The 24,439-nt window shown below is 44.6% G+C and overlaps 1 protein-coding gene across 1 annotated transcript in view; it reads right to left on the bottom strand.

Moving 5' to 3' along the window:
• The window catches only part of LOC102397942, a 61,535-nt gene that overhangs the window by 25,749 nt on the left and 11,347 nt on the right, over positions 1-24,439 (bottom strand). The window contains exons 5-7 of the mRNA XM_045163242.1: positions 20,461-20,598; positions 18,190-19,814; positions 7,931-7,989 (exon numbers count right to left, since the gene is read on the bottom strand). Coding sequence (XP_045019177.1) covers positions 7,931-7,989; positions 18,190-19,814; positions 20,461-20,598 — 1,822 coding nt within the window. The remainder of the gene's footprint in view (positions 1-7,930; positions 7,990-18,189; positions 19,815-20,460; positions 20,599-24,439) is intronic.

Here is a 24,439-nt window from a genome sequence, read left to right as displayed (position 1 = left end):
CTATTTATACTAAGTTCTCTGGCCCCATTGGCCGAGCAGGTAGTTCCTGGTTGGCTCCCATTGGTTAAAATTTCTGACGATTAGGCAGCATGCTCAATGGAAGAGGCAAGAATGAGAGCTTCCGGTCCGGTGATTGGAGGCGGGACTTAGGGCACTGGGCCAATGAGAGGGCCGGGCATGAAGCCAAGAAGGCGGGAAACGCCCCAGAAAGACACAAGTGGAGGTAAAGGGATCAAGGGCGGAGTGGTGTGCAGTCTGTGCTGTTCAATTCAGTTCAGTTCAGTCGCTCAGTCGTGTCCGACTCTTTGCGACCCCACGGACTGCCGCACCAGGCCTCCCTGTCCATCACCAACACCGGAGATTGCTCAAACTCATGTCCATCGAGTCTGTGATGCCATCCAACCATCTCATCCTCTGCCGTCCCCTTCTCCTCCGCCTTCAATCTTTCCCAGCATCAGGGTCTTTTCAAATGAGTCAGTTCTTCTCATCCGGTGGCCTAGGTATTGGAGCTTCAGCTTCAGCATCAGTCCTTCCAATGAATATTAAGGACTGATTTCATTTAGGATTGACTGGTTGGATCTCCTTGAAGTCCAAGGGACTGTCAAGAGTCTTCTCCAACACCCCAGTTCAAAAGCATCAATTCTTCGGCGCTCAGCTTTCTTTATAGTCCAACTCTCACATCCATACATGACTATGGGAAAAACCATAGCTTAGACTAGACAGACCTTTGTTGGCAAAGTAATGTCTCTGCTTTTTTATATGCTGTCTAGGTTGCTCATAGCTTTTCTTCCAAGGAGTAAGCGTCTTTTAATTTCATGGCTGCGGTCACTCTCTGCAGTGATTTTGGAGCTCAAGAAAATAAAGTCTGTCATATGTTCAAGTACTTTCTTTCTATTCCTAGTTTGTGGATTTTTTTTTAAATCATAAATTCTGTCAAAGGCTTTTATAATATCAATTGAGATGATCATGTGGGCTTTTATCTTGCATTCTGTTGTCCTTCCATTACAGGAATAAACTGCATTTGGTCGTGGTATATGATCCTTTTGATATGGTACTTAATTTGTTTTGCTAATATTTTGTGCAGGATTTTTTCATCCTATTCCTAAGAGATATTTCTTTGTAGGTTTTTTGTTTTGTTTTTTTTGGCTGTAGTCACTATCTGCAGTGATTTTGAAGCCCCAAAAAAATAGTCTCTCACGGTTTCGTTTCCCCATCTATTAGCCATGAAGTGAGGGGACCAGATGCCATGATCTTAGCTTTCTGAATGTGAGTTTTAAGCCAACTTTTTCACTCTCCTCTTTCACTTTCATCAAGAGGCTCTTTAGTTCTTTGCTTTCTGCCATAGAGTGGTGTCATCTGCGTATCTGAGGTTATTGATATTTCTCCCGGCAATCTTGATTCCAGCTTGTGCTTCATCCAGCCTGGCATTTTGCATGATGTACTTTACATATAAATTAAATAATCAGGGTGACAATATACAGCCTTGACATACTCCTTCCCCAATTTGGAATCAGTCCATTGTTCCTTGTCCGGTTCTAACTGTTACTTCCTGACCTGCATATGGATTTCTCAGGAGGCAGGTCAGGTGGCCTGGTATTCCCATCTCTTTAAGAATTTAAGAATATTCCATGGAACGCATAGTATCTGATTTTGGCTTCCCTTGTGGCTCAGCTGGTAAAGAATCCGCCTGCAATGTGGGAGACCTGGGTTCGATCCCTGGGTCAGGAAGATCCCCTGGAGAAGGGAAAGACTACCCACTCCAGTATTCTGGCCTGGAGAATTCCATGGACTGTATAGTATCTGAATGAATGAACATGTATATAAATCTCTGAGGGAGTGAGTTCAGAAAGTCAGTGACATAAGAAAGTGTGTGTACTAAGTCCTTTCAGTCGTGTTCAACTCTTTGCCACCCCATGGACTGTAGCCCTCCAGCTCCTCTGTCCATTGGATTCTCCAGGCAAGAATACTGGAATGTCTAACCATTCCCTTCTCCAGGGGATCGTCCCTAACCCAGGGATCAAACCTGCATCCCTTACGTCTCCTGCAATGGCAGCCTGGTTCTTTACCACTAGTACCACCTGGGAAGCCAAATGGCCAGTGTGGCTGACTAGAAATCAACGGTAGGAAGCTGCCAGGGTGTTGCACAGAAAAGCCAGTTCTGGCTCCATGTTGGATCTGTTTCTTTGACTTTAACCTTTGCTTTTAGTTATTTTGGCTGTTTGCTTTTGTTATGATAATCATACATAATAGCCTGCTTCAGGGAACCCTCCCCTCAGCCTGACTGTTAAACTGAAGTACCTTTATTCAGCTCACAGAGACAATCTGCCCCAGCCCACCTGTGAATGGTTGCACTAAAGAAGAAATTAACACATCCGGTATTGTTTTGCAAGATAAAGGGCCGTTTTACTTTACTCCCTTACCTCCTCTCCCTCTCTGTTTTAGAGAAGAACCTGCCATCCAGACCAAGATAAGGTGATTATTTTGAGACTTTAGTCTGCCATTCTCTCTGTCAGCGGCTTTCTAAGTCGTATTCCTTGCCTCAATACCTGTCTTTGATTTTATTGGCCTGTCGTGCGGTGAGCAGAGTGAGCTTAGACTCAGTAACAGGGGCATGTTATGCCGTTGGCACACACCAGGACCAAGTGCAACTCAAGCTGCCCCAGCTTGAGGGTCCTGTCCTATTCAGGCCATTCCGCAGGTTCTTCCTCAACCACTCACATGCATGAGGGTCACCATGGTGGAGCTCCCTGACATCTGCTTCTGTCTCCAGATATCCTATGGCTTGTGTGCCCTCCCTCAATACACCTGCCTCCCCCAGCCCAGGACTGCCCAGGCCATTTGGCATGGGGGCAAAGACCCATAGCTGCACTTACTGCTCCCCTCTCATGTACTTACTACAGTACAGCTGACCCTTAAATGAGGGCTGGGGTGGGGCTGACATTCAGCACTGTCAAAAATCCACACATAGGACTTCCTTGGTGGTCCAGTGGTTAAGACTCTGTGCTTCCACTGCAGGGGGTACAGGATCGATCCCTCATTGGGGAAGATTCATGTGGCATGCAGTGTGGTGCAACAAAAAAAAAAAAGGAAAAAAAATCCACATTTAAGTTATGGTTAGCCCTTGGTCTTACCACCAGGGTTCTTGGACTCCTTAATCAATAGAAATGGATGAGTGTTGTAGAAAAAAAAGAAATGAAGTTTTTCCTCCTCTAAGAACAGACATTACTTCACCAACAAAGGTCCATCTAGTCAAGGCTATGGTTTTTCCAGTGGTCATGTATGGATGTAAGAGTTGGACTGTGAAGAAAGCTGAGCACTGAAGAATTGATGCATTTGAACTGTGATGTTGGAGAAGACTCTTGAGAGTCCCTTGGACTGCAAGGAGATCCAACCAGTCCATTCTAATGGAGATCAGCCCTGGGTGTTCTTTTGAAGGAATGATGCTAAAGCTGAAACGCCAATACTTTGGCCACCTCATGCGAAGAGTTGACTCATTGGAAAAGACTCTTGATGCTGGGAGGGATTGGGGGCAGGAGGAAAGGGGGATGACAGAGGATGAGATGGCTGGATGGCATCACTGACTCGATGGATGTGAGTTTGAGTGAACTCCGGGAGATGGTGATGGACAGGGAGGCCTGGCGTGCTGCGATTCATGAGGTCACAGAGAGTCGGACACAACTCAGCGACTGAACTGAACTGAAGAACAGAAAAGTAAAGGAACAGTGAATAGTCTAGAGAAGAAAGTTGGACGGGCCTGAAAGATCTCTTGAGGTGCTAGCCTGCTGTATTCTCCCCTCACCAGGCAGAGAAATAAAGCCATCTTTCTATGTCCTCTAAACTCTGTCTCTGTATTTTTCATTTGGCAACAAAGTCATAACCTTGGCAATAATAAAGAGGCGTGAGGAGAAATTCAGGCTAGACTTCATAGGCAAGACTTCTGCTGCAGGAGGGAGAAAACAAGAACAGGTTCCCTGACTCACTCCCTGGAGGGCGGGGGACAAGTTGGTCTCTTAAACCAGGTGAGGGTAGGGGTGGGCCCGGGCTGGGCCCAGGGATGGGGATGGAGACGTGGCTTAGGTTGTCTGCCACCCCGTGGCTGGTGCTGTGTGCAGCGAGCATGCCAATACACTGTTTTTGCTCCCATCACGGTCCTTTTGTTCCCAACTCATCAGAAACGGCAGTTGAGTTTCTGGTCTTTTTGTATCTTATTGCTCATAATCTTACACATGCAAGCAGTTATTTTTAGTCCCTTGTAGTTTCTTTGTATTTTGTTGCTGGAGGAGATGTTTGTCCAGCTGAAAGTCCTACAGCAAGGGTTCCAGCCTATTTTATCAGCATTTGCCATTCCTCTGTATCCTTGCTTCTGCATCTAGGAAGGAACTCTACCAACCTGGGATGGCATAGTACTGTAGTATACTGGAAGAGAAATCTGCATGTAAGTGGACCTATGCAGTTCAGACCCCTGTTGTTCAAGGGTCAACTCTATTTGTTGGACTCAGTAATTGGTTTCCACTTTGGGTCTCAAATAGTAAGCCCACATATTTGTTTGACATATACAGAATTTTCAAAACAATTGTAACTAAACTCTTTTAGATAGGAAATAGGGTGAATTGTTGGAGAAATACTATTTAAAAAGAAAAAGTCTCCTCCCCATTCAGAAAAGTCCCACTGCAAAGACAGTAAAGAAATAAAAGTTTAAAGTTGTATAGGCATTAGACCAGAATCTGATGCGCATGCAGATGGTCCTTAAGAGACTTCAAAGAAGAACACTCACCCCTTCATATAGCCAAACAGACACAAACCATTACCTACATTTTCAAATAAACAATTAGTCCTATAAAGTAAGGACAGCACCATTTGTTACACATAGTTCACGCTACACTAACGCAGTAATGGGGGTAATTACTTGCTGTTACACTAGCTTTCTATGGAGGAAAACTAACTTCTCATATGACGGGACGTAGTTTTGCTACTTGGGGCAAATTGGGCTCCTGCCCTCACCCCTGCCCCGCAAGAAGCTGGGATGTGTGAGTGAGAGTTGCTCAGTCGTGTCTGACTCTTTGCGACCCCCATGGATCTTGGCCCGCCAGGCTCCGCTGTCCATGGACCCCTCTAAGCAGGAATACTGGAATTCGAGTTGCCATTCCCTTCTCCAGGGGATCTTCCTGACCCAGGGACCAAACCCAGGGCTCCTGCACTGCAGGCAGATTGTTTACCAGCTGAGCCACTGGGACAGAAAGAGGCTATCTCCTTTGATGACTTCATTTCATAGAAATGGACCCCTGGGTCTTTGAGAAAGACATTCCTGGGTTGTAAGGGTATTGGGGTGTTTGAGGAAAAGCAAGGCTAGTGCGGCTTAGCCTTAATTTGCAGGGATTAGAATGGTACAAGATAAACTTGGAGAGAAAACAGAGGCAAGCTGTGTAGAACCTTGTCAGCCATTGTAAGGAGGTTCTATTACGCTCCTGAACATGTTCTAAAATGTACCCGTGGGGGAACTCCCTGGTGGACCAGCGCTTTCACGGATCAGTGCTTTCATGGACTCGGTGCTTTCACGGTTGGGGTCTGGGTTCCATCCCTGGTCAGGGAACCCATATCCCATGTGGTGTGGCCAAAAAAAAAAAAAACGACTTGCCCTTTACCTGTGCATCCTTAGACAGTCTTGCCTGGTAAGAGTGGTTTCTCTGCTTACGTCTGTGGGCCCCACTGTATCATTAAGACCAGAAAGTTGATGTTAACAGTGGGACTCACGTTCAGGGTGGGTTTCGTCTGCCTGCGACTACACTACATTTAGCCTTCTGTGGATCCTGTGTCTCCATGGTCAGTCCAGCGGGCGCTGCCTCGATAAAGGCATCTGTGGGCCGGGAAGCTGGGGTGAACTTCCCTTGTTGGTGCTGATGAACACGCTGTCACACAGCTCTGTGGAACTGCACGGGGGAGTCACCTGGGCGCGGTGCTCGGTTCCTCTTGCATTTTATTCTAGGTGCCTTTTCCCTTTGCAGATCGCGGTCTCTGTCTTTCTGTGGTGACACCAAGCCTGAAGGTGGTCTTGGGCGGACATGAAAGTCTCCTTGAAAAAGGAAAGTACTGCCCTAGATGGGAATCACGGTAAAGGCTTCCCTGGGGGAGTGCTATTTGATGTGAGATGCGATTTTCCAGTGGTCATATATGGATGTGAAAGTTGGACTGTGAAGAAAGCTGAATGCCGACAAATTGATGCTTTTGAACTGTGGTATTGGAGAAGTCCCTTGGACTGCAAGGAGATCCAACCAGTCCATTCTGAAGGAGATCAGTCCTGGGATTTCTTTGGAAGGAATGATGCTAAAGCTGAAACTCCAATACTTTGGCCACCTCATGTGAAGAGTTGACTCATTGGAAAAGACTCTGATGCTGGGAGGGATTGGCCACAGGAAGACACAGAGGATGAGATGGCTGGATGGCATCACTGACTCAATGGACATGAGTTTGGGTGAACTCTGGGACTTGGTGATGGACAGGCAGGCCTGGCGTGCTGCAATCCATGGGGTTGCAGAGAGTCAGACATGACTGAGCGACTGAACTGAACTGTACTGTGAAGGGTAAGCATTCATTCTCCAGCCAAAGCGTAGGGAAGAGCCTAGCAACGGGTAGGGAGACAAAAGGAAACACAAGTCAAGAGCAGAGCAGTGGTATCGTGAAAGAGAAAAGGGAGCAAATTAGACACATCCCACACCAGGTAAGGTCCCATGGATGGGCTACACTGAAGGGCATGTGTGTTGGGCAGGTGGCAGTCTAATTTGCACTGCATCTCTAGTTTCAGTGTGGAGAATGGACTGGAGAGGAAATACAGGTGAAAAAATACCTAGTTACTAAGCTGAAACAGAAGTGACAGATGATGTGTTACAGTCCAGGAAGGAAGTGGTGGGTTACGGAAGACAAACCTGAGAGGCATTTAAGAGGTGAAACTGGAAACTTGGCATGTGGAGTGTAAGGAAACAGAGGTTACAAGGTTGAGTCGGGGTTCTATCCTCGGTCACCAAACAGTGCCATGGAGTGCAGAGGCAAAACTAAAAGAGGATCGGTATCAGGGAGAAGTGGGAGCCATGTTAGGAACCTTTAAAAAGTCAAGTGGGGACTGACATTTTCGAAACATTCAAGTAGGGACAGTAATCAGCAATTCAGGTCTAGAGCCCCAAGAAGTCAGGACTGGGAAAATAAATTCCAATTTGTTCAAAGTAACAAAGGTCTGTATAATCAAAACTATGTTTTTTCCAGTAGTCATGTATGGATGTGAGAGTTGGACTATAAAGAAGGCTGAGTGCCAAAGAATTGATGCTTTCGAACTTTGGCAATAGAAAACTCTGGAGAGTCCCTTGCACTGCAAGATCAAACCAGTCTATCCTGAAGGAAATCAACTCTGAATATTCATTGGAAGGACTGATGAGGAAGCTGAAGCTCTAATACTTTGGCCACCTGATGCAAAGAGCTGACACATTAGAAAAGACCCTGATGCTGGGAAAGACTGAAGGTGGGAGAAGGTGGGAGAAGGATGAGATGGTCAGATGGCATCACCAACTCAATGGACGCCAGTTTAAGCAGGTTCCTGGGGGATGGTGAAGGACAGGGAAGCCTGGCATGCTGCAGGCCACGGGGTCACAATGAGTTGGACAAGACTGAGTGACTAAACAACGACAATGAAGATAAGTGAGGCCGCATGAAGGATGCGGATGAAGCCTAGGGAGAAACCACAAAGAAAGAAAAGGGACTGTGAAAAGTGTTTAGGAATTTCAAAACTGCATGGGTGGCTAGAAGTGGATGAGTCAGCAAGGAAGAAAAAAAAAGAAAGGAGGGAGAAAACCAGGAGAGTGATGACATGGAACTAAAAAAAAGAGTGTATTTCAAGAAGGAAGTGGTCAGTGAGAGGATTTTCAGTCTCAAGACCAGGGCTTACGTTATATACACACGGGAGTCACTGCTGGTCTTGGCCAGGGTGATGAAGACAGCAGGACCCTAGGAAGGAGGTTCACACGGCAGGGAGGTTTGGGGAACGGAGGAAAAAGGATGAGGTAACAGTGAGGTGCAGTTATCACAAGGCAACGAAGAGAATCCCAAGCGCACTCCTCAGTCAGAGGAAGAGGAGGAATAAAGCTGTGAATAAGTGAGGCGTGGTGAAGACAGTGGGGCCGGGCGCTCGGGGCGATGGATGAGGACACGTCAGGAAGGCTGAGGGGCAGAGCGGATGAAAAGCAGGCTCTAGGCAGCTGAGGTCACAGGCAAGACAAACACTGGGCACACGCTGAGGTGGGGCAAACGGTGATGACTGCCTAAGTGCAAGCAAAGCACTTCAAACGTGTGTGAAGATTTATCCTGACAGCAAGCACAGGAAATGACACTAGAACAAGCAATAGTGAGAGTTGCTGAAAGATAATGCAACTAGAGAGGCTGTAAGGGAGGAGGGAGGAGAGTGATGAGGGTGCCTGTCAGCTGGAAGATGGTCAAGAGAACGAATGATGTAGCAGGACTTGGGACTCAGCACACGAGAGGTGTTTCTTCCTTCACATCCCAGAAACTTGGGAGAAATGATACATGGAGACTAGGTTGTCATTAATGAGTTCGTGGCCCCCAGTTAGTGGCGCTTCGTCATTGTCTGATGTGTGGGGCTGTGCGGGCATCTGAAACCATCTTCCTAAAATACAAACACCAGGGGAGATTGGATGTGATCTTACTAAGGAACATCTTGGCCCCCTGGATACCTACTTTCTACTTGCTCACCTGGACAGCCCCTGGTTGGCACTCTCCTTGCCTGTGGCTCTCCACATCCGTCCAACTCAAAGATCACATGTGGCTGGGTGCACTGGCACCCTCACTTCTCGAAGTGGCTGATATGCCTTGTTAAATTCTTAGTATTTATCATCTCATTAATACTTTCGGGCATTGTTTTAAAGTGTAGGATTTGCTATCCTGATATGAGGCCTTTGAAGAGTTCCTTATGGCTCCAGTTAAGGCGAGGGCCTGCTGTGCTTGCTCCAAGGGGCCACGCGGGGCAACCCCCGAGGACAGTCAGAGGCAAAGAGGTGGAGGGGAAGGGTAGAGAGACTGCAGATACAGTGATCTTCACTAGGAGGCGTGGGCCTGGTGACGCAGGCAGGCCAAGTAGGTTCAGGATTTGCTAGTTTGGTTCATGCCAGCACAGCTCAGGGTGCAAGGGCTGCCCTCAACTGCCTGGTTATCTGGGGAAGGGTCTTGAAGCATGGGAACTTGATAAAGGCAGTAGTTGAGGGCTCTGGCTCTGGAACAGCTGGTTTGTCTACGGAGGGCACAGACCACAGGGAAAATTATCCAGAGATTAGCTAGCTCTAGAAGGCGCAGTCTCCACAGGATCAGCGGGGTCCCAAATGTTATAACCTCAGAATAAAAACACATGCTTCGACATTAAGTATACAAAATAAGGGGGAGGAGGAGAGTGGCCAGGAAGGTTTTAAAGTCTCCCTGCAGGTAAGCCTGAGGTCAGAAGTATGACAGGAGGGCCCGTGGCCCCGACACGGCTCTGAGGGAGGCCCGGTAGGTTACCTGTTTATACTTTACTTCAGACTGTTTAAAAAGTGAGCTGCGTAACACATCCGTGAGCAGAGATGACAAGTCTTCAGCCCTCAAACCTCAAGCATGACATCACCGAGCATCCCAGAGGCTGCCGGGCGTCCCAGGACTGAGAGGGAAAGACGGTCTGTGGGTCAGAGCCCGAGCACCCGGGGAGCAGAGATGCCCCCACAGACCAGGTTCCTGCCGGTCTTCAGCACCTCTCTGGCGAAGCTGTCCCTGCAGGAACCACCTGCTCCCCCTCGCTCCAGGTGAAACTCCCCCACAGATGGTGAAGGTAACCAAGCCTGACACAAGGTAGTCTAGCTTCAAGTGAGGTGCGCTGGATGATGCAAACATTCCTTATTTCTCTTTGCTGAAGACAGAGGCACAGAGTTATCAACAGCAGGAACAGAGATGAGAAACTGCTGACTTATGTGCCTCAGAAATGCACTGATCTGGCATTTACATCTTTACAAGGTAAACAGTTGGTATATTTGCACGTCAGACCACTTGAAGCCATTCATCTATAAAGATACATATGTACTAGGTATCTACACATTTATGTACATATATATGGCCTCAAGTGGTGTGCACACATACACACGTGTATCAGCTATCAGAAAGAGGCGAGGCCCTTGTCACCAGACCTCCTCTGTATGTTGTCGTCACTAAATTAAATCCCGGCTAGTTTGTTCAGTTCTACTTTGGCTTAGTGATATTTGAAAAAAAATTTTTTGGTTATAATGATTTTGCCTCAAAATTATGACTCTTTTAGGAAACTGTGCTTAACATTACAGAAGTCTGAATTTATTAACTGGCATCTTAGTTCCATTTAAGTTGCTATGAAGACCTAACAGAGCAGGCCCAAGACTGCTCTTCTCTTAACTAGCAGGTTTACCCTGGGCTGTGGTTTGAGACCTTAGATTTTGGAGGACTTCCCACAAGTGAGTGGCTCAGTGTGCTCAAGCTTTCTGTGCAGCGGTGTGGATTATGCCAAAGATCTGCTGTCCTTCTGGAGGTCTAGAATTTGGTATAAATGTTAAAGTCCCCAAGAAACCCTGAGTCTCGAGCTAGCTTCCACATGCGACATTTCAGTCGATGGCTGTCCCTCCTTGACAGCTTAAATTGAGCACATCCCATGTGACTCCCCTGAGCCAGGATAATTGCAGACTGCCCCTGGTCCCCGTGCATCTTCTCTTGGCTGAGTTTGCTTTGATCGTTTTGGTGGAATAAGCATAGCTGTTGAGTGTTAACAAAACATGAGTTCTGGGAGTCTTCCTAGCAAACTGCTGAACTAAGTGTGGTCTTGATCACATGATACAATCATTCATCCTGATTTCCATCTGGCCATAAAAGCTTCTGGAGCTTTTCTTCAAGGTCAACATATGCTCTCTATGGTGGCAACTATACAATGGCACCCACCCCAGTACTCTCGCCTGGAAAACCCCATGGACGGAGGAGCCTGGTGGGCTGCAGCCCATGGGGTCGCTAAGAGTCGGACACGACTGAGCGACTTCACTTTCACTTTGCACTTTCATGCATTGGAGAAGGCAATGGCCACCCACTCCAGTGTTCTTGCCTGGAGAATCCCAGGGACGGGGGAGCCTGGTGGGCTTCCATCTATGGGGTTGCATAGAGTCAGACACGACTGAAGCAACTTAGCAGCAGTAGCAGCAGCATACGCACAGCTTCGTGTAAACACTGTGAGGAAGCCAAGCATGATAAACATTCCCTGCTGTGTGTAGCCATTCACTAGAACACACATCTACTGGGTGTTTACTAGGGGAAAAAAAAAACAGAACGGGACAGTGGTTGGATGTAGGATGATGAAAAAAATGTCTGCAAGGTGTCCATCTGGCCTGGGCAACAAGGCAGATGGCAGTGGGATTCACAGGGAATATGGGCACTGAAAACCTCAGCCCTTTTCTACCTTCCTGCCACCACAAATCAACTGTATCTTCTACAGTTAAAACAGACTATGCAGCCACTAAAGAGGCAGTTTGGTGTATCTCACTCATCCTAAAGGGATGGTCAACATTAATGTCAAATGAGAAAAGTAATTTGCAGACAAATGATCAAGGCTTGGTCTACTCTGAAGTGGTGCATTCACCCATCCTATGAAAGACAACACAGGTTAAGTATCAAGGGCATGGATTTTGCAGTCAGCTAACTCCAATCCCAGTTCCTACACTTTCTAATCATGAAACCCTGGACAAATTCCTCAACTTGTCTATGCCTTTACTTTCCTATCTGTAAAATGGGGATAACACTATCCACCATATAGTCACTGCAAAGGTTAAGCGTTAATACATATAAAACAATGTTTGCTTGCTGTTCTAATGATAGGTTTATCTCCAGGATATGGTCACATGACACATGCACACAGTTTATATAATTAGTGGGTGTGGAAGGATGGCCAGTGAGAAACATTCAACCTGGAGACACAGACTGGGGGAACTCTGTACATCACTGTGGATAAAATGCCTTGAGAGGGAATTAACTCACTCATGGAACACATCACAAGTGAAAAAACAAAGGCCTCACGTGGATCCTGGGAAGTGGAACTATTTAATAGATGGAAAACACAGACCCTATTAAGGAGAAGAGCAGAAATGCTCAGAAGCCAGCCAAGGACTCTTGAGAAAGAGGGGTGGGCAGCACAAGGGTCCAATAATGAGGTGGGAACAGAGGGGTACAAGTGGGAACTCTGTGAGGACTGCGCAAGCCAGGTGACGGTGGTGGAGGTCCCTCTTTAGTGGTCCCTGGAGCATACCACAAGGAGGTGAGGACAGACAGTGGACAGAATAGTTCCACTGGGTGTGTCTGTGAGAGAAAGGAGAAGGGCGGAGTTCAATGGGCATGTGGGGCAGAAAAGTGTCCAGCGGTGAGACTAGAGACTGAACACATTTGACAGCTGAGGCAAAGATGACAACAACATCCAATATGGCGCTCAGTGTACAGATGAGGAGGCCAGAAGGGCATTAAGAGGGAGAAGTTAAAGACCACGAGGTGCAGAAGGAGGTGCAGCACACAGAGAGCCTCAGCAAGCTGGGGGGAGGTGGGGGAATGCATTCAGTCACGAGGAGGAAGAGTGATCCTGAAGGGGGAGTGACGCTCCTCCTCTGCGGCTGTAACAAGCCTTAGAGAACCAGGAGATTCTACACACACGCCTTCCCTGGAGAACACAACTCTGAACAACCTGGAGGTCAGCCTTAGTTGTAAAATCTGTTCTCAGAGATACCTGTGGACATAAGGCCTTTCATTCCTCTAGTTAACTTAGGATTTCTATCCCAATACAAAGATAAAACCACCAGAGAATCATGACTTTGGGCTACATAGTTTTGCCTGTTTTCTCAGAGTCCTCCTTTGGGATTATAAACTAGGCAAAAATATAGAAGACATATAAAATAACCAAATGGAAATCAAACAACTGAAAAATTAAAAAAACAAAATGAAAACTCACTGGGTGAGCTCAATAGTAGATTATATGAGAGAAGGGCACCAGTGAGCTCAAAGAGCAATCAATCGAAATTAATCAGTATGAGCAACAGAGAGATACAAACTGGGGGAAACAAGAAGTTGGGAACTGAGGGTCCTATGGTACAAAACATGAGAATTATCACTCATGTTACTGGAGTCCTTAAAAGAGGAAAAAATGTGAGGTTGAAAAACTATTTGAAGAATTAATCATTTAAAATGTCCAAATTTGGCAAGGGGCATACACCACATGATTCAAAAAGCTAAACAAACACCAAACAGGAGAGACCCTAAAAGTTCTATGCCAGGATACATCATAATTAAACTTATGACCACAAGGAAAAACACTTTGAAAACATGTGACGGAAAGGATGCTTTACAGATAGAGAAGTGACAGGGTGACAGGCAGTTCTCATATGAAACCATGGTGCACAGAAGATAGAATGCAGAAAAACAGACATGTTTTCTTTTGTCCTAAAAGAACTGTGGATCCCACATCCTATGTCCCACAAAAGTATCTTTCAAGAATGAAGGGGGAAAGACATCTTTAAATGAAGAAGGAAAACAAACATTAACAGCAGACATACTCTACAAAGAACAGATATAGGAAACTTGCCAAACAGAAGGGAAATGTTAATAGAAGACTTGGGACGTCAAGAACAGAGAAAGAACAATGAAATGTAAAACTGAGCGGGTAACAGGCAGGAAGGCCAGGTCTCCAAACGGAGGACACAGGCTGCAAGTGTCAGACGTTTTTCTCTTAAGCGGCAGGAGGAAACAAACTAGCGGTATTTTTTTCCTTCTCTATACAAATTTAAAAGGTTTCTCTTAAAATACTGTGTTGCCATAATGACACCTGGTTTCACTATTCTCAAACCTTGAGTTAACCAATGCATTTCTTATGGAAATGTTTGTCTTAAGCTATGTTAATGTACTATGCATTTACCCCATACTCGGTCTTCAAGTAGGTTCTGCCTAACGGAGAAGGCAATGGCACCCCACTCCAGTACTCCTGCCTGGAAAATCCCATGGACAAAGGAGCCTGTTAGGCTGCAATCCATGGGGTCGCTAAGAGTCGGACACGACTGAGCGACTTCACTTTCACTTTTCACTTTCATGCATTGGAGAAGGAAATGGCAGCCCACTCCAGTGTTCTTGCCTGGAGAATCCCAGGGACGGGGGAGCCTCGTGGGCTGCTGTCTATGGGGTCGCACAGAGTCAGAAACGACTGGTGACTTAGCATAATGGCTCAGAACCTACTTGACAAACCAGTACATTATACTCAGATATTGTTCCCCTAATCTATGTAAATGAAACTATCTGTATGGTAATCTGCCTTTCTACAAGATTCAAGTCAATCGTTTTACGCCCCAGGATGAATCATCTGGTGCCAAGATTATCCCAAAATGCATCTTATGGACGGGGTGCCTGGTGCCATTCTGAGTTTTAAGACATTCCTTTCTTTCATTAACAGACCGCTAGTGACTATATAACATCCAGCTGAAGACTGGCAGGGGGGTACTCTTTCTGCCCCCTTTTGATGCCTATGTCAGAAGCTTTCTCTATCTCCTTTATACTTTAATAAAACTTTATTACACAAAAGCTCTGAGCGATCAAGCCTCGTCTCTGGCCCCGGATTGAATTCTCCGGAGGTCAAGAATCCCAGCATCTTTTCATTCAGCAACAACCTTTCAAAACTGGAGATACACAGACTTCACTTCTCACAAACTTTGTTTTAAAAAAAATCTTAAGACAGTTGAGGCAAAAATTACAATATCCAATATGGTGCTCAGTATACAATGAGAAACTATTTAAAACAACTATATTAAGAACAGGGAATGTAAAAGAACCCTAATGAAATCAAGGTTTTTATACGTCAAAGTGCTGAAATATTGATAACAGTCTGTGATTAAGTTATGTATATGTAATACACTTCATACAGTAAAAAAAATTAAGATATATACTCAAAAGCATTACAGATACAGCAAGTAGAATTCTAAAAAACATTAAAGTAACCCACAGGAAGAACAGGAAAACTAAATAACAAGAACTAGAAAACAAGAATAACACTATAAAGGGAATACAAAAAAAAAAAAAAAAAAACAATTAAAATGGTACACTTAAGCTCTAATGTATCATTAACTATTTTAAATTTAGATGATCTAAATTTACAAATTAAAAGAAAGTGGCAAAAAGGATTTTAAAAATATGACCCCAACTATTGCTGTTACAAGAAATTTAAAAAATACAAACTGCAAACACTACAATTTCTTAATTATACTTCAAGACTTCATCATTCCTCTCTGCAACTGACAAGAAATACTACACAGAAAGTCAGCAAGGATACAGAGAATCTGAAAAACATCCCCAACAAAGAAAATTGTGCAGACATTTATAGAAACTCCACCCAATGACAGCAGAACACACATTCTTTCCAAGAAGTCTTACAGAACATTCAACAAGATACACCACACCCAAGGGCAATAAACAAACTTCAACAAATTTAAACAGTCAAACCAAACATGAAACAAACAAGAAATCAATAACAAAATGATACCAGAAAATGGTTCAAACAGTAGAAAATGTAATAAAAAACTTCTAAATAATCCACAGGTGACAGAAGAAGTCTCTAAAGGAATCAAGGGGTATTCAGAACTGAATAAACTGTAATAAAAACTTGTGGGATAAAACTTGAACAGTGCTGTGGTAGAACCTTATAATACTTAATGCTTCATAAGAAAACAAAGTGTCAAATCAATAATCTCAGCATCCCTCAAAAATTAAAAAGTGCAAAATACAATCAGAGCAAAGCAGAAGATAGGCTATCATAAAGACTGGGGCAGAAATCAGTGAAAGCAAAAACAGAAAGGAACAGAAAAAAAATCAATTAAGTGCTGGTTCTTCAAAATGATCAGTAAGATTGGTAAATGTCTAAGAAGACTGACAATGATTAAAAGGAGTTGACTATTTCCAAAATCAGGAGTAAAATGGAATATAAGTACCTACCTTGCTGCTGTTAAAAAAAATGAGGGAATACTTCCAACAAGTCTAAAATTGAGATGAAATGAAACATTTCTTTGAAGAGGACCAGCTATCCAATTTATCCAACATGAAAAGACACTATGAATAGTTCCATATTTATCAACTAGTATCCAGAAAATCTCCAGGCCCAAATGGTCCGTTGGACTATTATAAAACAACGATTAAAACCAATTACACACTGTCTTCCTAAAAAACAGAACTTGAGAGGCCACTATCACCTTGACCTACAATCAGACAAAAAAAAGTAGCTAAAAACAAAGAATGGCAACCATGCAGCATCCATCAAGAGATTAGAGGAAAACTGCCTCAAAAAAATACAATTACATCGAATGTTTTAATATATATTTTAAAATGTATACTCCATAACCAAGTGGGGCTTATTCCAAGGATGCAAGGCTGGTTCAATATGCAAAACTCAATCAATTGGGTATCAAAGAAAAATCAGATGATCCCATCAACTGATGGGAGGAAAAGCATCCAACAAAACCCAACACTCAAGCATAACAAAAATCTCACCAAATTAAGAACTGAGGGAAACTTTCTAGACTTAACAGGAAAAGTCTATGGGAAAAAAAAAAACTTGTAACATTGTACTTGATAAGAAAACTGAATGATTTCCCCCTAATATCAGAAACCAATCAAGGATGTCCTCTCTTACTACTCGTACTCAACATCATACTGGAAGTCCTAGCAAGTGCATTAAGAAAAGGAAATGTAAAGAATACAGATAGGAAGAAAAAAAAGTATTTGCAGTTGACATTTCTAAGTACAAAATACCACGGATTCTACTTAAAGAAACTACTAGAAATAACAACTGAGTTCAGCCAAGGCTACAAGATACCAAAATACCACCCGCAGAACAATCTTTCTATATACTACTAAAGGAAATGAGGAAATGAAAGTTTAAGAATCAGTGTCAACAGAGAATTCCCTGCAGTCCACCACCCCAGTGGTTAGGACTCTGAGCTGGCCTGGATTTGATCCCTGGTTGGGGAACTAATATCCTATAAGACACAAGGCCAAAAAAAACCCAAATCAATGCATTTATAAATCACTTTTAAGAGTTTATAGGGCCTGTATTATTGAAAATTAGGACTTCCCTGGTGGCTCAGATGGTAAAGCATCTGTCTACAATGTGGAAGACCCAGGTTCAATCCCTGGGTCGGGAAGATCCCCTGGAGAAGGAAATGACAACCCACTCCAGTACTCTTGCCTGGAGAATCCCATGGACAGAGGAGCCTGGTGGGCTACAGTCCACAGGGTTGCAAAGAGTCAGACACAACTGAGCAACTCTACATTACTGAAAATTACAAAATGATAATGAAACACCAAGAATGCTAATGACGTGTCATATCATGTACTGTGTTCACAGTGTCACTTCTGAACTGCTCTATAGGTTTAAATCAATCTCTGTAAATGCTGAAGCAATATTTTTTTGCATGCTAAGATTTATATGGGAAGTCCAAGGAACTAGGAAAGCTAAGTCAATTTAAATAATAGAGACGATTCATTTATCCAATTTTAAGATTTATCGTAGAGCTACAATTAAGTAAACAACAGATTGAATCAATAAAAAAAGTCTGAATGTTTGGTGTTTAAAACCAAAAAAACAGTTTGTTTTTTTAAAAAAACTAAAGCCTGAAGGTCTTAACTGGCACAATAAAATGTGCCCATATATCATGTGTGTATTTTTATCTACTTAAATACCTGCCCTCAACTATCTTAACTCTCCCGACACTGGATAACAATGAGTGTATATACAAGACCCACGAAGGGTCAAGGCCCTTTGCCAGTGAAATAACATTCCACTCACCCCAAGTAAACTAAGGAACCCATGACAAAGTGCCATAAGCTTGACAGAGAAGTCTCAAAGGAACTGGGTTTGCATTTCATTTGCTTATCTAAATTTCCATCTTCCTTTTATAAAAATTCCTGAGATAACACTACAGTGTAAACTGAGGAGAAAAACACAGCTAGAGTTTTCCTTAGTGCACAATAAATACCGGTCTCTCCCTTGCGGATGGATTCTCAGATGCAGAATAAGGCTCCACGCTGGGTCAGTTTCTAAAACAGGTCTTTACACAACTATGGATGATCCGACAGGTTTTCTCAAAGCGAAGATGCTTGAGGGGTTTCTCTTTGGTATGTACGATCAGATGTCACGGTAGATACTTTCTCTTGCAAAAGATTTTCCTCTGTGTTTACATTCAAAAAGTCTTTCCCCAATAGGAGTTCTCGGAGGGTGACAGAGGTTTGCCCACTTGTGAAGGGTCTTCCCACATCTGTCACACTGACAGAGTTTCTCCCAGTATGGATCCTTTGATGCTGAGTGAGCGAGGAGCTGCGACTGAAGGCCTTTCCACACTCACTGCACTTATAGGGCTTCTCTCCAGTGTGGATGATGGCATGTCTAATGAGGTTTGTGCTCCAGCAGAAGGACTTCCCGCACTCCATGCATTCATAGGGCTTCTCTCCACTGTGAATCCGCTGGTGTCTGGTGAGGCCAGACCTGCGGTTGAAGGCCTTCCCACACTCCGTGCACTCATAAGGCTTCTCTCCAGTGTGGATGCTGAAGTGCCGAATGAGGTCTTTCCTAGTGCTAAAGGCTTTCCCACATTCTTTGCACTCAAAAGGTTTCTCGCCAGTGTGTGCCCTTTTATGCAAGATGAAAGTAGAGCAGTGGGTGAAGGCCCTTCCACACTCGGTGCACACAAAAGGCTTCTCCCCAGTGTGGATCCGCTGGTGCCTCTTGAGGTATGACCTGTGGTTGAAGGCCTTCCCGCACTCGAGGCACTCGAAGGGCTTCTCCCCGGTGTGGATGACGTAGTGGTGAATGAGGGCTGCGCTCTCACAGAAGGCTTTCCCACATTCGCTGCACTCGTAGGGCTTCTCCCCAGTGTGGGTCTGCTGGTGCCACATGAGGTAGGACTTGTGTTTGAAGACCTTGCCACACTCAAAGCACTCATATGGATTCTCGCCACCGTGGATGATGTGATGGCGAAGGAATCCGGGCCTGTGTCGGAAGACCTGCCCACATTCTTTGCACACAAAGGATTTTTCCCCATTGTGTCTCCTCTTATGTAAGACAAAATTGGAGCGGTGAGTAAAGGCCTTTCCGCACTCACTGCACTTGTAGGGCTTCTCCCCACTGTGAATCCGCTGGTGCTGTGTCAGGTAGGACTTGCGGTTGAAGGCCTTGCCGCACTCCATGCACTCGTAGGGCCTCTCCCCGGTGTGGATCATATGGTGCTGCAGAAGGTGTGTGCTCTTAATGAAGGTTTTCCCACACTCAGTGCATTCATAGGGCTTCACTCCAGAGTGAATCTTTTCATGTCCAGCAAGAAGGTGTTTCTTGTTAAAAACTTTCCCACACTCATTGCATTTGAAGAGACTTTCCTCTTCCTGAATCAGGGGATCTTTACCTGATCCACAGGAGTCACGGTCATGGACAGCATCCCCTAGAGGGACTGGTTCCTCTTCGACCCTTGAACACACACCACCAGCTGTCCTTAAGCTGCCATGTTCAGGACTTATTTGTTCATGAAGCTTCTCCCTCTGGGGGTTGATCCCTGGTACAAAGTGGTCTTCCTGCATTTCCAGCGGCACATCCTGATCCTTGGTTTGTCCCAACTGGGAGTCTCCTGGGCCTCCCTGTGTCAGTTCCTGGAGAGAGGCTCCTTCAGACAGCGTTGGTTCACAACTGTTAAGTTCTGTGGTCTTGGGTTTTCCTTCGTCAACTGAAAGAAATACAATAAACAGGGCCTGTTAGTAATCCAACACAGAAGAAATGAAATCAGCATTTCAGTGAGGAAAAAAATAAAGATGAAAGGAGTGCCTCTGGGTCTTTATGCTTTGCTACCATTGACTCTCAGGATTGTTAATTTCCTTCTTCCTTGGTCATTAGACTTCTGACTCCTTCAAAGAGAGTTTAGGTGAGGAGATAAAGGGTATGGAGTGGACACACCACCACAATTTTATAGATGTTGCTTGACAGAGTAATAATACCTCTGTGTGCTTTCAGTTTCTATAAGGACGTCCCAATTGTTGTAAGAACACTAGGAAAAGGGAATTCCCTGGAGGTCCAGTGGTTAGGACTTGGTGCATTCACTGCCAGGCCTTGGTTAAATCCCTGGTCAGGGACGTACTTTATATTCTATGACAACAGATAGCTCATTACGGGAACCTAGACAGATTATGCTAAAGAGATAACATTATGTCTGATCATAGCAGAAAGACCACACATGTAATTAGAATCTTGGGGTTTTGAACCATGAGTTATCAGCTGGTGCTCTAGAGAGGGAAAGAAGGCTAGACACTGAGTCCCATGTTCAATGACTCAGTCAGTCATGCTTCTGTAACAAAGGTCAATAAAAATCTACATACCTGGGCTCTGGTGAGGTTTATGGGTTGCCAACACTCCGTGTACATACTGCCAAGCATTGAATCCTGGAGGTAAAGAGTCGCTGAAGACACGGAAGCTTTGTGATTGGAATACCTCTGGCCCTTCTTCTGAGCTGTATCCTGTACCAAACATACTCTGTGAGCATAACAGGTTCAAGGGGAGTTTCTCTGAGTCTAGCAAATCAATGAACCTGAGGGTGGACTGGAAACTCTTGACTTTCAGTTGGTTTAGAAGACCAAGGCAGACACGGCAGTCCTGGAGTTCTATGTTCCTAATCTGGGGTTTGGCTAACTGTGTGAAGGAAGAGGCCAGGGGAGTTGTGTACCACAGGAGTCCTACCCCAACTCCAGGCACAACAGGCACTGCCACAGAGAGACAGTGGGAAGGATGCTACAGCCTAAGGAGACAATGTACAAAAGCCCCACAGGTCATGAGGATGGTGCTGATGAGAATCCAGGGCAGCTGACTTGGGTCACTGTGAAAACTCCCAGGACATAGCTCGTAAGGCAGGATGATAGGCAGGACGCAAGGGACACACTGGGTCTGTTATGTCTGAACAGTTTGGTGAAAAGACTAGCAAAATACACATGATCTAGATAAAGAAAATGTCAATACTTTACTTGAAGACATTAAAGAGGAGCTAAACCAATGAGGGATTTAATGTAGGGGAAGGTGAAATTGGAGAGAGACAGTCAAAAGGTGCAAAATGCCACTTTTCAGATTAAGTAACCAAGGAATGTAATGTACAACTCGATGACTATAGTTGGCACTGCTGTATGATATAAAGAAGCACCATTACAGAGTATTCCTAAGAGTTCTCATCACGAGAAAAGTTTTTCCCTTTTATCTTTTCTTCTTTACTTTTTAACGTACTGTCCCCGTGCTTATTAAACTTATATGCAGAGTACATCATGCAAAATGCTGGGCTGGATGAAGCACAAGCTGGAATCAAGACTGCTGAGAGATATCAATAACCTCAGATACGCGATGACACCACCCTTATGGCAGAAAGCAAAGAGGAACTGAAGAGTTTTTTGATGAAAGAGAAAGAGCAGACTGAAAAAGCTGACATAAAACTCAACATTAAAAAAACAAAGATCACGGTATTGGGTCCCATCACTGCACGGCAGATAGACGGGGTAATGATGGAAACAGTGACAGACTTTATTTTCTTGGGTTCCAAAATCACTGCAGATGGTGAGTGCAGCCATGCAATTAAAAGATGCTTGCTCCTTGGAAGAAAAGCTATGACCAACCTAGAGAGCTTATTAAGAAGCAGAGACGATACTTGACTGACAAAGGCCCGACTAGTAAGCTATGGTTTTTCCAGTAGTCATGTATGGATGTGAGAATTGGACCATAAAGAAAGCTGAGCGCCAAAGACTGGATGCTTTTGAACTGTGGTGTTGGAGAAGACTCGAGAGTCCCTTGGACTTCAAGGAGATCAAACCAGTCAGTCCTAAAGGAAATCAGTCCTGAATATACATTGGAAGGACTGATTCTGAAGCTGAAACTCCAATACGTTGGCCATCTGATGTGAAGAACTGACTCACTGGAAAAGACCCTGATGTTGGGAAAGATTGAAGGCAGGAGGAGAAGGGGACAACAGAGGATGAGATGGTTGGATGGCATCACCGACTTGATGGACATGAGTCTGAGCAAGCTCTGGGAGTTGGTGGTGGACAGGGAAGCCTGGCATGCTGCAGTCCATGAGGTTGCAAAGTTGGACTTGACTGAGCGACCGAACTGATCTGATACAGGAAGATGGATGTTAGCTTAACCAACTGGTAATCACTTCATAATGTACGTAAATCAAGCCAGCATGCTCTGTGCCTTAAAACTTATATAGTGATGTATATCAATTGTTTCTCAATAAAACTGGAAAAAAATGAATCATATGAAGCTGACAATTCTATCCCAATGAATTTGTATATTCAATACAATTTCCAATAAAATACCAATTGGGTTATTGTGGAACTCAGTAGTTTTACCATGGGATTTGCATGAAAAATCAAAGATGCAAGAATAATGAGAATTAAAAAGATATCTACCTTAGCAGGTAACAAGATTCTAGACTTTAAGACACTGTGGTCCTGGTACAGAGAAGACACAGGCAATGGAAAAAGAACAGAGAGCCCGGGAAACACACACACGTGGAGCTCTGGGGAATGGAACAGAAGGGAGAGCAGTTCACAGTAAAAGGAAAGAACGTAAAGTAAATGGAGCTAGAAAAATGGATGACACTGGGAATGAGAACACTGTATTCCTGTCTCACACTATCCTCAAATTCTACCTCACACCAGAAAGAGTTAAATGTCAGGTGCCAAGCTTAGAACATAATGAGAACATCTTTTTGATATTAGGGATGGAGCAGCACCTATAACTGATAAAAGTATCAGTAATGTACAAAAATTCCTAAAAACAAAAGGCAAACAAAGTTAACAGAACACCTGGCATTTTCCATGAACTGACATTTCAAAGAAGAAAATACAGTTGTTCGTCAGTATCCACAGGGGAATAACTGGTATCAGAAAACACTTCCTGCTCAACACCCAAATCCAAAGATGCTCAAGTCCTTTACATAAACTGGCAGTTTTTGCACATAACTACACACATCCTCCTGTGTACTTTAAATCGTCTCTAGAGTGCTTGTAATATCTAATACAATGTAAATGCTATGTAAATAATTGCCAGCACAAGGCAAACTCAAGTTTTGCTTTTTCGAGCTTTCTGGATTTTCTTTTCCCCCCGTGTCTTCAATCCATGCTTGATGAATCTGCTGACTCAGAACCTGCAGATGAGGAGGACAACTGTACAAATGGGCAGATAATTACACGATGAGAAGCTAAAGCTTGTGAACAATTAAGGAAATGCAAGGCAAGCTCACCTAAGACACAATTTTGTCAGTTTGTTAAGCAAAAATAAACATGCCTGAGAGCATGAAGGACAGAACAGGACATAGTCAGTGGAATCTAGAGAATTACAGATGGGCAGATCTCTTTTAGAAAACCACGGCAATTGTCACCTAAACTTGAAAGTCTGCACAGGCTACAATCCAACAGTTTTACTCCTAAAAATGACAAAAGACAGGCCTAATCGTGTGCAAGATGACCAATACATACGAAAGTTCTTGGTAGCACTGTTTGTGAGAGTGACGAAATATAAACAATTACATGCCCTAGAGAGTGGATGAATATGAAACAGGAATACTTTTTATTTATTTGCTTCAAGTGGAAGAAACTTGGGCACATTTTTATGTTGAGTAGACAAAGGATAAAGTTACTAAGCGACTGGTGGCTCAGAAGGTAAAGCATCTGCCTGCAATGTGGGAGACCCGGGTTCGATCCCTGGGTCAGGATGATCCCCTGGAGAAGGAAATGGCCACCCACTCCAGTATTCTTGCCTGGAAAATCCCGTGGACAGAGGAGCCTGGCGGGCTACAGTCCATGGGGTCGCCAAGAGTCGGACACGACTGAGCAACTTCACTTGCACTTTCAAAGTTACTAAACAAGCAGTAAATAAGAAACACTTTCCCTAAAAGGTGTAACCTAGACTCTGGTTCAAGAACTGGCCATGAAGGGTGCCAAGATCTCTTCCACCAGGTGAAAGGAAAACTACAGCTGGGAACCTGAGAGCAGAAGGGCTGAGGACCAAGCACGAGTTTACTGTGGAGACGTGCTGACACCCCAGGGTCACGCGCTGAGACATCTGCACTGGGGAGGCAGTCACTGTGGGGACGGCCAGATGCAGGGCTGCTGGAGGTGGGGCGAGGGTCTGGGGCGGCATCCAGTCTCCAACCTGCGCCGACGGCAGGACCATGTGCTCAGGCGTGGGAGGGGAGGAGTGAGCACCGGGATGGGTTCTCTGCCAGGCGTGCTCACTGGTTGCCTCTGAGATCCTCAGGTGGAGGTGTGTGGAGAGCAGGGGGCAGAGGCTGGGATGCCCCTCTGAGGGGCCACC

This window comes from Bubalus bubalis, chromosome 18 (genome assembly GCF_019923935.1).
Source record: "Bubalus bubalis isolate 160015118507 breed Murrah chromosome 18, NDDB_SH_1, whole genome shotgun sequence".
In the NCBI taxonomy this organism is placed as follows: Eukaryota; Metazoa; Chordata; class Mammalia; order Artiodactyla; family Bovidae; genus Bubalus; species Bubalus bubalis.
Note: the sequence above shows the minus strand (reverse complement) of the source record. Positions and strands in the feature narration are given on the sequence as shown.